This window comes from Protopterus annectens, chromosome 14.part0, assembly GCF_019279795.1.
Source record: "Protopterus annectens isolate FY-2018-M chromosome 14.part0, PAN1.0, whole genome shotgun sequence".
Lineage (NCBI taxonomy): Eukaryota > Metazoa > Chordata > Ceratodontiformes > Protopteridae > Protopterus > Protopterus annectens.
Genome location: NC_056748.1, coordinates 780,007,251 through 780,019,819, shown reverse-complemented (window position 1 = coordinate 780,019,819; position 12,569 = coordinate 780,007,251). Strand labels below are relative to the sequence as shown.

Genomic DNA, 12,569 nt, shown 5'->3' with positions numbered 1-12,569 from the left:
CTTTACAAGCCTAGCTCTTATAAACTTAGAAAGTTGATAGAATAAAAGGTGTTGTATGTGCATGCGTTTTTCTGAGGGATATGAAGTCTGAAACTTAAATGTATGCAATTTAGTGACTTCAGTCCTCAGTAATTTGTTAGAAGACCACAGAGGTTATGAGGAATAGACCATAAACACGAGGCATCTGGACATTCTGTGAAAATCTGGACAGTTGACATATCTATATTTAGCTGACAGTGCCCTGCCATTTTGCCAAAAGGCCAAGCTCTCCAACCATTTACCGCATTCCAAGTTCTCTTGTATCTTTATACAACCTCCACTGCCTTATACTGGTTTATTTTAACCAGTGAGATATATATATATTTTTTTTTTTACAGTAGTTAAGCTTTCTTCCCCCGTTAAAATGTTATTCAAACAATACAGGCATTGTTGTTGCTTTAGCTAAACTAAACCGCCTCCGATTTTTAAATTAGCTTAAGAAGTAGAATCTATCAAAAGTAGCCTGACATACCTCAGTGTGCATAAATTATTTTACAAGGTGAATATATTGATTATTTTCTGGACATTCGAACTTTGCACTAACATGTTGGGAGACCTTGAACCTCCGGAGATTAAAAGAGAAGTCAGATGCATAGCTATATGCATGTGCATGTATATATATATATATATATATATATATATATATATATATATATATATATATATATAAATAAATAAATAAATAAATAAATAATGTATTTATGTGCGTGTGTATACACACACAAATTTGTATTGGTACAGTTAAATACGATTATAGTGGGGAAGGAAGGTGGACATTCTTCACTGCATTAACGTTTCAGTTCTATCTGGTGCCACATTGCTGTGTACGTATTTTGTTATTTAGATCTGAGCACTCACATCTTTGACCCTGCTCGTACGGTTGTTAAAAAAGATAGAGAGACAGATAGATAGCTAAAGTGTGTGGGTGTACATACACACAAACACCCACGCACATATATTTACATGCATTGCTACATGCGTGTATAAGCTGGATGCTAGATCTAGACAAACACACACACACGCTCATAAAACCACATACCTGGGGCAGAGAAAAACAGTGGATTTGTACTGGTATAGTTGCACTGTAACAGTACATTACTTCAAAACAACTTATGCCCTAACTGTTAAAATGTATTTTCTTTTTCTTAAAGTACAAATCGTGATTCCTTCAGGCTCATAACATCTAGTAAACGTTTCAGTCTTTAAAGAAACCTTATAAGTTGAAGCTGTTTTTGTTACAACCAACATAAAAGAAGCTGCCTCTCATTTCCCACAGTGAGCTAAGTCATACATAAATGAAGAATACAACCCCTCAGGCATTTAGCTAAGCTGTACCATGTGGTATCATGTGAACGGCTCCTTTAAGAGGGCTAGTTTCACCCAGTTTGCATCTTGGAAGAAAATTCAGACAAACCACTAGGTCTAGGCTCCGTTAAGTGTGACTCAGCTGTTTGACAACTGCGTTTCTTGACGATCTCCTGCAGTTCAAGCCTACCTCCCAGTGAATATGGTGACTTCCTACCCACTGCCAGATGGATTCAGTGAACTAGAGGTATTTGGGATTGGCACGGCACTACTTGTAGAAGGTAGGTGGCTGGTAAAGGAATATGTGGCTTAACACTTTAAGACTTAACATGTAAATAGCAGACTGAGCAAAATGACTCGACACAACATAACTTAATAGTATCAACAGCCATTATAATTAACTAAAGTTAAGTTGATATGCAATCTCACATTTCAAGCTTGTGCTTTTGGACGGGGGCTTTGAGTTACGCTATACTAATATGTGGTTACCTTGGTAATAACTGCATCCCTTCCTGAAGGATGTGTTTTCTCATTTCAAGACTATCGATCGTTTTTGCAGGTGCTCTCTTAACATAGAGCTACGTGACATCCTACAGGCAGGCAACAACCTTTCATTGTCGTGCTAAAGCTACTTTACACAGGAATACATATCACTTAGAGCAAGAAATCTGGACAAAGCCTAAAATAATTGGGGGGGGGTGCCCAAGGGAGAGACAAATTTTAAACATTGCTGTGATAAACATAGAAAATTGCAAGAATGGCACCACATTTTCTGAAGGCTATAAAGTCTGAAACTTTTTTTTTTTTTGGCAAATTACCGAGGAATTATGACGAACAGACCAACAATATGAGGCAAAAATCATGACAGCTGAGAGCTATGTGCAGAAAGTGGAGTCTGACCCACTTAAACAGCTGTCCAGTGGTCCCCTTTAATAGTCCAAGTAGGCATTTCTCTAATTACATTTTTTCACTAAACTGTATATTATGAAGTGTAGGTTTGAAAACTGCTCATGATCTTCTGTAATATTTAAAAAACAAACAAAAAAGACATTTAATGACAAGAATGAGGATTAGCCTTAAATTCATGACAAACACTACAGTTACACTGATCATATAATTAAAAATGCATGTCAATATAAACTTCTCATTTTTTTAGCTAGTAACGAATGCCACTATCTGAAAAAACATGCTGTGATGGTTTTCTCCCTGTAATATCTGACTCATTTTCTAATTCTTGAGTGAAATCGCTAAGAACTGTTATTTTGAAGAAGACTGTAATATGCTTTACATTTTATAAAACAGGAAAAGAGGAAGCGCTGAGAATAGTTGTCCAAACCAGCAAGTGAGGGCAAAGGAGATATGAAGGGCCTACTGTATTTTTTAATATATATTTGTACAGTCAGCAGAGCCAAATCAAGGTCAAATGGGGCCCCAAGGCAGGTTAATGGATCTGGCCCCCCGCAGCCATTCCAGTGTTCCATTACTTGGATATTTCTCCCCAGTTACCATAAACACTGTTCAAATCTCTTAGTGTGCAAGCTGCTTTCTGTTTTACTTCTACAATGATTATTTTGATTTAATTTAAAACTTATTTCAAATTTTATAGCACAAACACTGAGACATTTACAAAACCAAATAGTCTCACAATGAAAATAGACTTAGCATTAAAACTTCTCTGCCCTTGAAAGTCACATTCACTTGAAACCCACACATTCACTTGAAACCCACAATCAGAGAAAATGTATCTGGTCAGTGGCAGATTTTTTTTTTTTTTAGGCCCCATGTACACATTTTTAGGACCTTACAAATATGCAGGAGCTCTTAGATTAATCTTTCTGGCTCTATTAAATTGTATCCCTTGTATAATACAGTACCATTTTTAGAACGTGTTTTAAATTTATTGTTTTGAACATTTTTCCAGTAAGAAATTAAGCAAAACATAATGAACCAATAATGACAAAACTGTCCAATTTAAAGCATTTCAACCATAAAAGTTCACTCAAACTTTTGTCATTACAATCTACCAATATCATTCAATATGCACAATCTCTGCAGAAGTCAAACTCATCTGAATAATACAACAGAGAGATCTGTAACTAATGAATAGGTTGCTGCTAGCAAACAACTTTTTATTTCTAGCAAACAACTTTTTATTTCAGAGTTTCATCTACAAATTCCATGTGTACTGCCCTTGAAGAATAAATTGCTTATGCTACATTAAAAAAATGGTAAGCTGGTAATATTGCAATAGTGATGGATGGCAAACTGAAAACAGGCTCATGATCAATAGACATTTCGTACTGAGGACATACTCAGGACTGCATCACCTCACCTTCCTTAAAATACCATACCATTTCAGCAATCCATTTAAATGCTGTGGGAGTAAAACCCATAGCCTTCTACATCAAAAGCAAGCATGCTACCTGCTGGGCTACTAACACTGCTTTAAAATTCTGTATCACAATAGTGATACCATTTGCTTAACAAAGCAGTTGCACATTGTAAAACAGACTTAGCATGAGCAGCAGTAAACTTCTCTTCCCTTGAAGCTCACAATTCCTTGAAAATGCACTTAAAACTAAACTAAATTCCTTGAAAAATGCAGCAAATGGTAGTAGCTGGGATCGAGGATTCAGGCTCTTGTTTCCTGTAACTAAGAAACAGGGTTTGAGCCTAAGCAAATTACTAACCTTTGAGCCTAAGCAAATTACTAACCACCTGTTATTCCTAACTGGAGCATTTCACTCTCACACACAGACACCTTCATCTCTTGGTGCAAAAAAATCTGGATAAAGCCTAAAATAAGTATGGACAGATTATAGGTATTGCTCTTGTGAACTTAGAAAATAGCTAGAATAGAAGGATTTGTGTTAGTATCTATTTTTCTAAAGGATATGAAGTCTGAAACTCAAATGTCTGGCATTATTTAGTAACTTCAGCACTTTTTATGAGGAACAGACCAAAAATATGGGGCATAAATCTGGACAGTTGAGTGGTATGCTACCTACCTGTTTTACACACACCTACCTCTTATAAAACACATTCACACTTACCCATATTTCTCAACCAAGCAGGGACAAATCCTAACAGAATCAGGGCTAAATCCAGAAACAATCAGGAATGCTTTCATATATTAGTATTAGTAACATGAGACAGTGACAATATAACAGAATATGAGTGAATATACATTTTGTGAAGTAAAGAAGTCTGTAACCCTTATTATTTATTAAGTGTAATTCATCACCTTTTCTCCAAAAGTCACCACTTTTAGGTGGGATTAAGAGGTAAAGAGCTAAAATTTCAATAAAAATCAGGGACAGTAGAGAGGTATGCACACACACACACACACACACACACACACACACACACCTCTCAATCTCTTAACTCAAAAAAAAAATCTAAAAAAGCCAAAAAGAATGGGGAGACATTCCAAAAATAGGGACAAACCTTAAATATTACTGCCACAAACTTACAAAGTAGCTAGAATAAAAAGTTTTGTGTCATCATGTACTGCCTGAAGAATATGAAGTATGAAACTGAAACGCCTATCATTAATTAGTGAACTCTGTCCTATCATTAATTAATTAGTGAACTTTGTCCTATTATTAGTGAATTCTGTCCTATCATTAATTAGTGAATTCTGTCCTATCATTAATTAGTGAATTCTGTCCTCACTGATTTGCCGCAATAAATCCAGAAAGCCAGACATTTTATGAGGGACAGACCAAAAATATGAGGCAAAAATCTAGACATTCTGTGAAAATTGGGACAGCTGAGTCACACCTGTCTTCTCTCTTTTAAACACACATACAGATATGCACACATGCCCTTAAAAAAATTTTCTTCTTTTTTTTTTTTTTTTTTTTTAAATTAAAATTTTTTTTTTTTAATTAAAAGAATAAAACTCCCAGCCAGTGGACCCTAGGTGACTTCTCGGTTGGAAAGTTTATAAAAAATTAGTAGTCGTAAAATTTATGCCTGGTCCTTAGTATTGTCAGTCTTCACTCATCACACACTGTTTTATGTACAAATATCTCAGGTAACCTCATGGATACATCTGAAATAATGAGGTATTTTAGAGAGACAATACATAACTAATTCTGCAAATTAGCCTCTTTACTTAGAAACAGTTGCTGACTTTATGGGAACATGGGTGAAATTCTTGGCTAGGCTTATAAGAGCCTCCGAACCAATAGCTAGTATTGTCCTATGAACTAATGAATTCTTGTCTATAAGAAAATTATTCCTCTATAACTTGAATTATTTTCACAAATGTTTATATAATGTCTGTGTGTATATATGACATCATGTGCAAAAATGTCAAAAAGGTGTGGATGAAAAGATATATGTACGTGTGTATGATTATATAAACACGTGTGTGTGTGTGTTCATATGCAACATAGCTCTCAACTGTCCCTGATTTTACATCATATTTTTCATATGTTCCTTATAACATTTGTGGTTTTCCAGCAAATCATTGAGGATTGCAGTCACTAAACAATGACAGGCATTTGGGTCATACCCTCCAGAAAAATGCATGATAATTCCAAACCTGTTATAGCAACGTCCTAAGCAATAACAACAATTTCTAAAACACTAGCTTTTATTTCTGCACAAGATTGTGGTATTGCAGGGGAATTTCCCTTTCCCCACTGCAGTGCAGTCTTACAGTTGGTGTTTGCGTGTGTGTGTATATATATATATATATATATATATATATATATATGTATATATATTGTATATGTATAGACTGCGGTGGTGGTGCTGCGGTAGCATTGTCGACTCACAGCAAGACGTCCGTTCGATTCTCAGCTAAAGCGTCTTCTGTGTTTTCATGCATGAAGGGGCGTACCTTCGTTGAAGGTTGTGCGTCAGGGCTGGCAAACTCGGCACGTAAAAATCTTCTGCCAATCATTAGCGGACCAGAATTGCACTGTGGCGACCCCTAACCGGGAAAAGCCAAAAGATACAACAACATATATGTATCTGTATGTATATAGATATACGAGTACATGAGCAGGTCCAAAAAAAAAAAATGTAATTTTTTTGATAATTTGTACTTTTGAGCAGTTGTTTACAATGATGTGGTTTGTTTTTTATTGTGAATACTAATGTTGCTTTCTTATTGTGATTTATTTTTTAAATGGAGTCAGCCTTACTTAACTAAGCTGAAAACGATACTTTGTTTAAAATTCAAGGTACAACAAAGACTTCCTATTGAAATGTTGGCACTCAAATGTAGAGATGACATGAGGAAAAAAATATCGCAAATGCAGAAGAGCAAAATCTCGAACATCCCTTCTTTAAACTTTTTTTTTTTTTAAACAGAGGTACAAACTTATATGCATTCAGTTTGAGCTCACTCAGGGAATATTCAAAGAAATGGCCATATCAGACTTCATATATGCAAGCCCTTTTTTTTTTTGTAGCAATTTGGTCTCTATGTTTTGGGGCTCATTATAGTAGTTCCCAACACTTCAAATGGTTACTTATAACACTACATGTCTTGAAAGTGCAAATAAGTGGAGGTCTTATGTCATGTAATGCACAAATCCTCAATAAGTCAAACAACCCAGCTAACACTAGGACCAGGGATCTAAATGTTCCCCAACAAATAAATACAAAAAGGAGGGATAAATTTCTTGCACAGTACCAACCCCATCCCTGGAACAAACCTCCTCTCCAGGTTAGAGAGTGGCACACTATCTGCCTTTAACAAGGAGCTTGACAACTGGATGGGTATTCATAAATTCACCTCCGGTAAGACTGGACTGGCATTCCTTGAAAAGAGCTGCAAGGCCTAACCAAGGATACCGAAAAAGAAGAAATGGTCTTGTGGCTCATTTGCCTTGTAACTACTGTGATCCTATGATATCCTATAGTATAGGACTAGATTACTCTTATGTCAATAACTAATTTTGAGATATAAATATTTAATGTATCACAGCACAGGCCATCAAATATTTGGTTTACCTTTACATGTGCGTAATGCATATGTGTGAAATTCAAAAGTCTGGAAAGACTTTTTCACATTCTCGGAAGGCTGAAAACAAAATGCATCAAACGTGCAATGAGTGAATGCACAGTAACGTTTGCTCATTGCAGATTCGGCATTTTTGGTGCAAGGTGTACTATAGTGGGGATTGGGAAGTGGACCCTTTCCCCACTGTAGTGTGACCTCGGAGTTAAAGTAGGGGGGGTGCATGGGGGCTTGCCCCCATGCATTATGCTATGTCTTTTGAATTGAAGTTTGAAAATCAGTGAATCTGGTTTTCAATTTGTCGATTTTCAAACATCGGTGCAGATCAGACTGACTATTTTCATCATTCCGGTTCACGCAAAAGGCCGTTCGGTAGGTTGATTTTTCAAACTTTCAAAGGTGAGCCAAATATTCATATACATACATACATGTATGCTTGTGTGTGGGGAATATGTATATATATTATGTGTGAATCTATACATAAATGTTTATATTGTACATGTGAATCTGTATGTATGTATGTATGTATGTATATATGTACATAAATGTGTGTATTTACGTACTTTGATAAAACAGATGGTCAACAGGTGTGTGAAATCACCTCATAAAATGTGTTCCTGCCAAATCATTGATTATGACAGTTATGTAAGGGGGGGGGTTGACTGTGGAAGAAAGTAAATTTCCCTCTTGCTGTTTGCTCAACTTGCATTCTGGTTTTCCAAAACTAGTTTGCATTTGTTTGAAATATGCTTTACATTCTATTTGTGAGAAGCCAAGTTGAAACTGCCCCTGATTTTGGTGAATATCGTTTACTTTGCCTCATTTTGATTTGCTCCTCAAAATTGTGGTTTTCTGGAAGAGGATTGCAGTCCTAAATAATGTCAAACATTTTTCAGTTTCAGACTTCACAATCCTTCAGAAAATGTATACTAATGCAAAAACTTTTATTCTAGAAACAATAAGTATGTGGCAGCAATATTGTGTGGGCCTTTGCTCCTCTTTTGGCTTTGTCCTAATTATTGCTCTAAGAGAAGTATTTTTACCACAATCAGATGACGTGTACTTGGCAAAGTGACTATAACTGCTGGGTGATGTACGAAAGCAACTTACCTTTTGTTATTTAATCAGCTTAAACAGTCTAGCGTTGCAGGACAAGTATGCATTTATATGAAATAAACTGGAATGCCTGGGCTACTGTGTATTTGTGTAAAATAAACCTGAAATACATTATTATGACCATAATTATTTTCACCACAATCAGATATTTAAACTGAATATAGTTAACAATGATTGTGGAGTATGCGGGCTGTGGATGAAAATGGCTACCCACTTCTCACTTTAAAGACCATGTATGCTGAGGCTGTTAAAAGTAATCTACACAAACCTCAAAGGCCTCTCAGATGCAGCTAAACAGTAGGAATCCTTAGCAACCTGATAAACATTATATCAAAGGAAACTCTACCATGATACACACACACCTTCATCTCAGGGTGTCTCAACTAGTACGCCCCCCAAGGCAAGCCTCCATGCAAACAAATGTTTTAGTCATAGGAGATTCTACAACACATATGTTCCACTCCCTGAGCTGAGAAGGAGAGGGTCATCACTGAGCTGAGAAGGAGAGGGTCATTGTCAGCTGCCTGTCAGGAGCCAGGATCTACCCGATCACACACACTCTCAGGTCACTGAACCACAGCTATTGGTATGACTCTGGTGTGCATATGAGTGGAACTGACCTGAGACCAAGGGGAACATAATGCGAACAGTAACCTGGCCTTTGAACATCATGTGTTTACTGTTGTAAAGAAATCATTCAATATTGCACACCTTATATGCAAGTGTCTGTCATCCAAGTCCAAAGATGCCATTGTCCCACTGTACCTAGCCCTCATTAGGCCAGTCACGGAGTACAATGTTCCATCTGTTATGTATCTGACCATGCATGTACAACAACTTTAATGCCCCAGAAGTTCCTCACAAAAAGAGTACAAAGTGTCAACAACATGAAATACACAGATAGCCTCAAAGCCTTATCTTTATATTCAGACTCCATACTACTGAGAGGTGAACTATGCCTGTCTTACAAGGCATTATGTAATCCAGTACTAATAAACTATCTGAATAGCTGCAAGTATAACATTAGAAATACTTGACTGAAAATCGAAACCTCTTTTACAGCATAAAAAGAACACACTGGAGGGACAGGTAGGTCTTTCAGAGACTACCTCTGCTCTGGAACATGCCTCTCAGCCATCTGAAGCAGATGTTATATGTGACCCTACTCAAATGCATCCTAGACCGATGGATGGTTTATCAGAAATTACCCTGTACTCACACTTATGCCCCAGCTGGAGAGAGGCAACTTGTAAATGCTTGGCCACCTATACTCAACTGTATGTCACTGGGTAATTTATCCTGTCATTTACATATGGGAAAACATGGCTAGGTATAAAAAGGCCTCATAGGGCTGTTAACCTAATAATTGCATTTGAACCTTTTGCCATACTCATATTTAACAGTCATTAGCTGAGTTTTGTAGGACTAATGCACATTTCTTTACAATATGTTGAAATACTTGACTGTGTACACTTCAAATGTCTGACTGAAATAAAAAAGTGGCTACAGTAAAGTAGCTGGTAACAGGTTTTTGTGATATAAAAAATTAGACCACAACAAATCACTTCAAACCTTTTCCCACCTTTAATGCGACCTATAACCTGTACAATTCAATTGAAAAAACAAATCTGTTAGGGAAAAATATAAAAAAAATAAACGTACAACAAGCTGATTGCATAAGTGTGTACACCCTTAAACTAATACTTTGTTGAAGCACCTTTTGATTTAATTACAACATTCAGTCGTCTTGGGTACACACCTGCCATCAATTGAAGAGACTCTGATTAACCCGAAATAAAGTTCAGCTATCCTAGTAAGATTTTCCTGACATTTACTCAGTTGCCTGCTACAGCAAAAGTCATGATTCACAGAGAGCTTATGCAACCAGCTTATTGTACTTTTTTATTTTTTCCCTAACAGATTTGTTTGTTTTTCAATTGAATTGTAAAGGTTATAGGTCACATTAAAGGTGGGAAAAGTTCTACAATTATTTATTGTGGTCTCATTTTTTTATATCACAAAAACCTGGCATTTTTAACAAGGGTGTGTAAACTTTTTATATTCACTGTATATAGGCAATAATGGATAAACCTGGCATTTTTAACAGGGATGTGTAAACTTTTTATATTCACTGTATATAGTCAATAGTGGATTACATTGACAAGTGTTTGAATACTCAAATTTGGAAGATGAATACAAATGAACATGTGCATTTGCACATGCCTCCCCAAAAATGTGAGAGGGGTAGGAGGCACATAGCTTGAAAACCTCCAGGGCCCAATGTACTCCTAATCTGCCACAGCCTGTTACCACAAAGCTACAAGTTCATCTTAACTTTCACTCGACTAGCCTTTTGGCACTAGGCATTCATAGGCAGTGTAGGAATGGCCCCATGTTTACTGCCTACTTTCTGCTCCTACATTCCCTTACCTGTGAGAGGTGCAGCTCCTTTCTTGACTGGAGGCATGTCTCTGTTCCCACCATAGTTAGCAATCAGTCTCATTCCACTGTACCTTCCTATGGTAAGGTAACTAATAAATCATTCACTAAGCCTCCAAGGCACCCACATAGAAGACTTCAGTCATCTACAAACACAGCTATTCACCCTTCACTCTTTCATGAAATCATGGATATCAGCAAGCAAGCACAGTCTATATACATGTGTGCAGTTTAAAATAAAGTGGTGTCAGAATGATGATCACTGTGACTGGGTGTTTGTATGTTCTTATGCATGCTGGAAATATATCCAGCGTTTACAAGTAAATAGCTTAATATGCTCAAAAATGCATACTTTAGGGCTTGCCAGGGACTGAAAATTCATACCTTGAGTCATCACTGATTTACAGATTCATACATATTCCAAAGCCACTGGGTCTTATGAACATTCACATCTTGCCACCTTTCATTTTTGTATCCTATGGAAACTCATGCACTTCAGGGAACTACCACATTGACAACATGCCCCTAAAGGTCTCTCCTTCAGGCCTCACCCACTTTCTTCAAAAGGGTCTACCAGTCAAGTCAGTCCCCCACCATGCCCCAGGATTCCCACCCCTCTTTTCTTGATATACTGGAAAATACTAGGGTTCAACCAAACACCCTAACAATGGGCGATTTCAACTACCCCACCATTAACTGGGAAAACTACTCATGTACCAACTCCTTCACTCAACGCTTTATGGAATTCATAAATTCCAATGCACTGGATCAACTTATCCACACCCCCACCAGGGGCAACAATATCCTAGACCTAGACACTACCAACATGAGTGACCGGTGTTCCACACCTGAAGTCAACTCCTCATTGGTCAGATCCAAGCATAAGCTAATCACCCTAGATATCCACCTCCTGCCCCCACCCTCCATTAAGGAAACCATGGTAAAAAATTTCTCCAAAGCCAGCTTCATGCTTCTTAAGACAGAAGTGGTGAACTTCATGACACCCATGCAGACGGATAATACATTTACGACTGTTGAATCCTACACAAATGCACTCTATAAGCACTTACTCGAGTGCATGGATCGTGCTATCCCAAACAGAACCACGATGCTATCCCCCCAAAAAAGGAAGCCAATCTGGTGGTCCCTCTGCCATAAACAAACTCTACAACAGAAGGAAGGAACTGTTGCAAAAGAGTAAAATCGAATGAGTGGAAGAGCTCCCTGGTCAGTTTCAGTAAGAAGCTGAGATCCCTTATAAGATCCTCTAAAGCTAGCTACAAAAACAAAATTGCCACTGATTCTAGGGACAACCACAAAGCATTCTATAGCTATGTCAAGAATCTGAATGGCAACACCCAGATCATCTCTGAGTTACAGCACAATGGCACGGAAGTTACAGAACCAACTGATATTGCCAACATCCTGGCAGATAGGTTCAGTGCTAACTTTACCCCACTCTCACCCTCTAAGGGGCCCATATCTATACATGAAAAATGCAAAGTCCCTGTAATCACAACTACGCAGGTAAAAGCTGCACTCTCTAAAGCTAAAAACACAGCATGCATGGGTCCGGACAACATCGCAGGCTGCGGTTTATATGAACTTCAGAACGAACTGGCTCCCCACCTAAGCACCATGTTCAGTTATAGCCTCATGTCAGGCTTTGTGCCCACTAAATGATGCACAG

General features: G+C 37.5%; 1 protein-coding gene across 1 annotated transcript in view; it reads left to right on the top strand.

Moving 5' to 3' along the window:
• Nucleotides 1-1,443: 1,443 nt before the first annotated feature.
• Nucleotides 1,444-12,569, top strand: part of RGR (retinal G protein coupled receptor) — a 272,329-nt gene continuing 261,203 nt past the window's right edge. Inside the window, exon 1 of the mRNA XM_044056521.1 lies at nt 1,444-1,625. Coding sequence (XP_043912456.1) covers nt 1,547-1,625 — 79 coding nt within the window. The 5' untranslated portion in view covers nt 1,444-1,546. The remainder of the gene's footprint in view (nt 1,626-12,569) is intronic.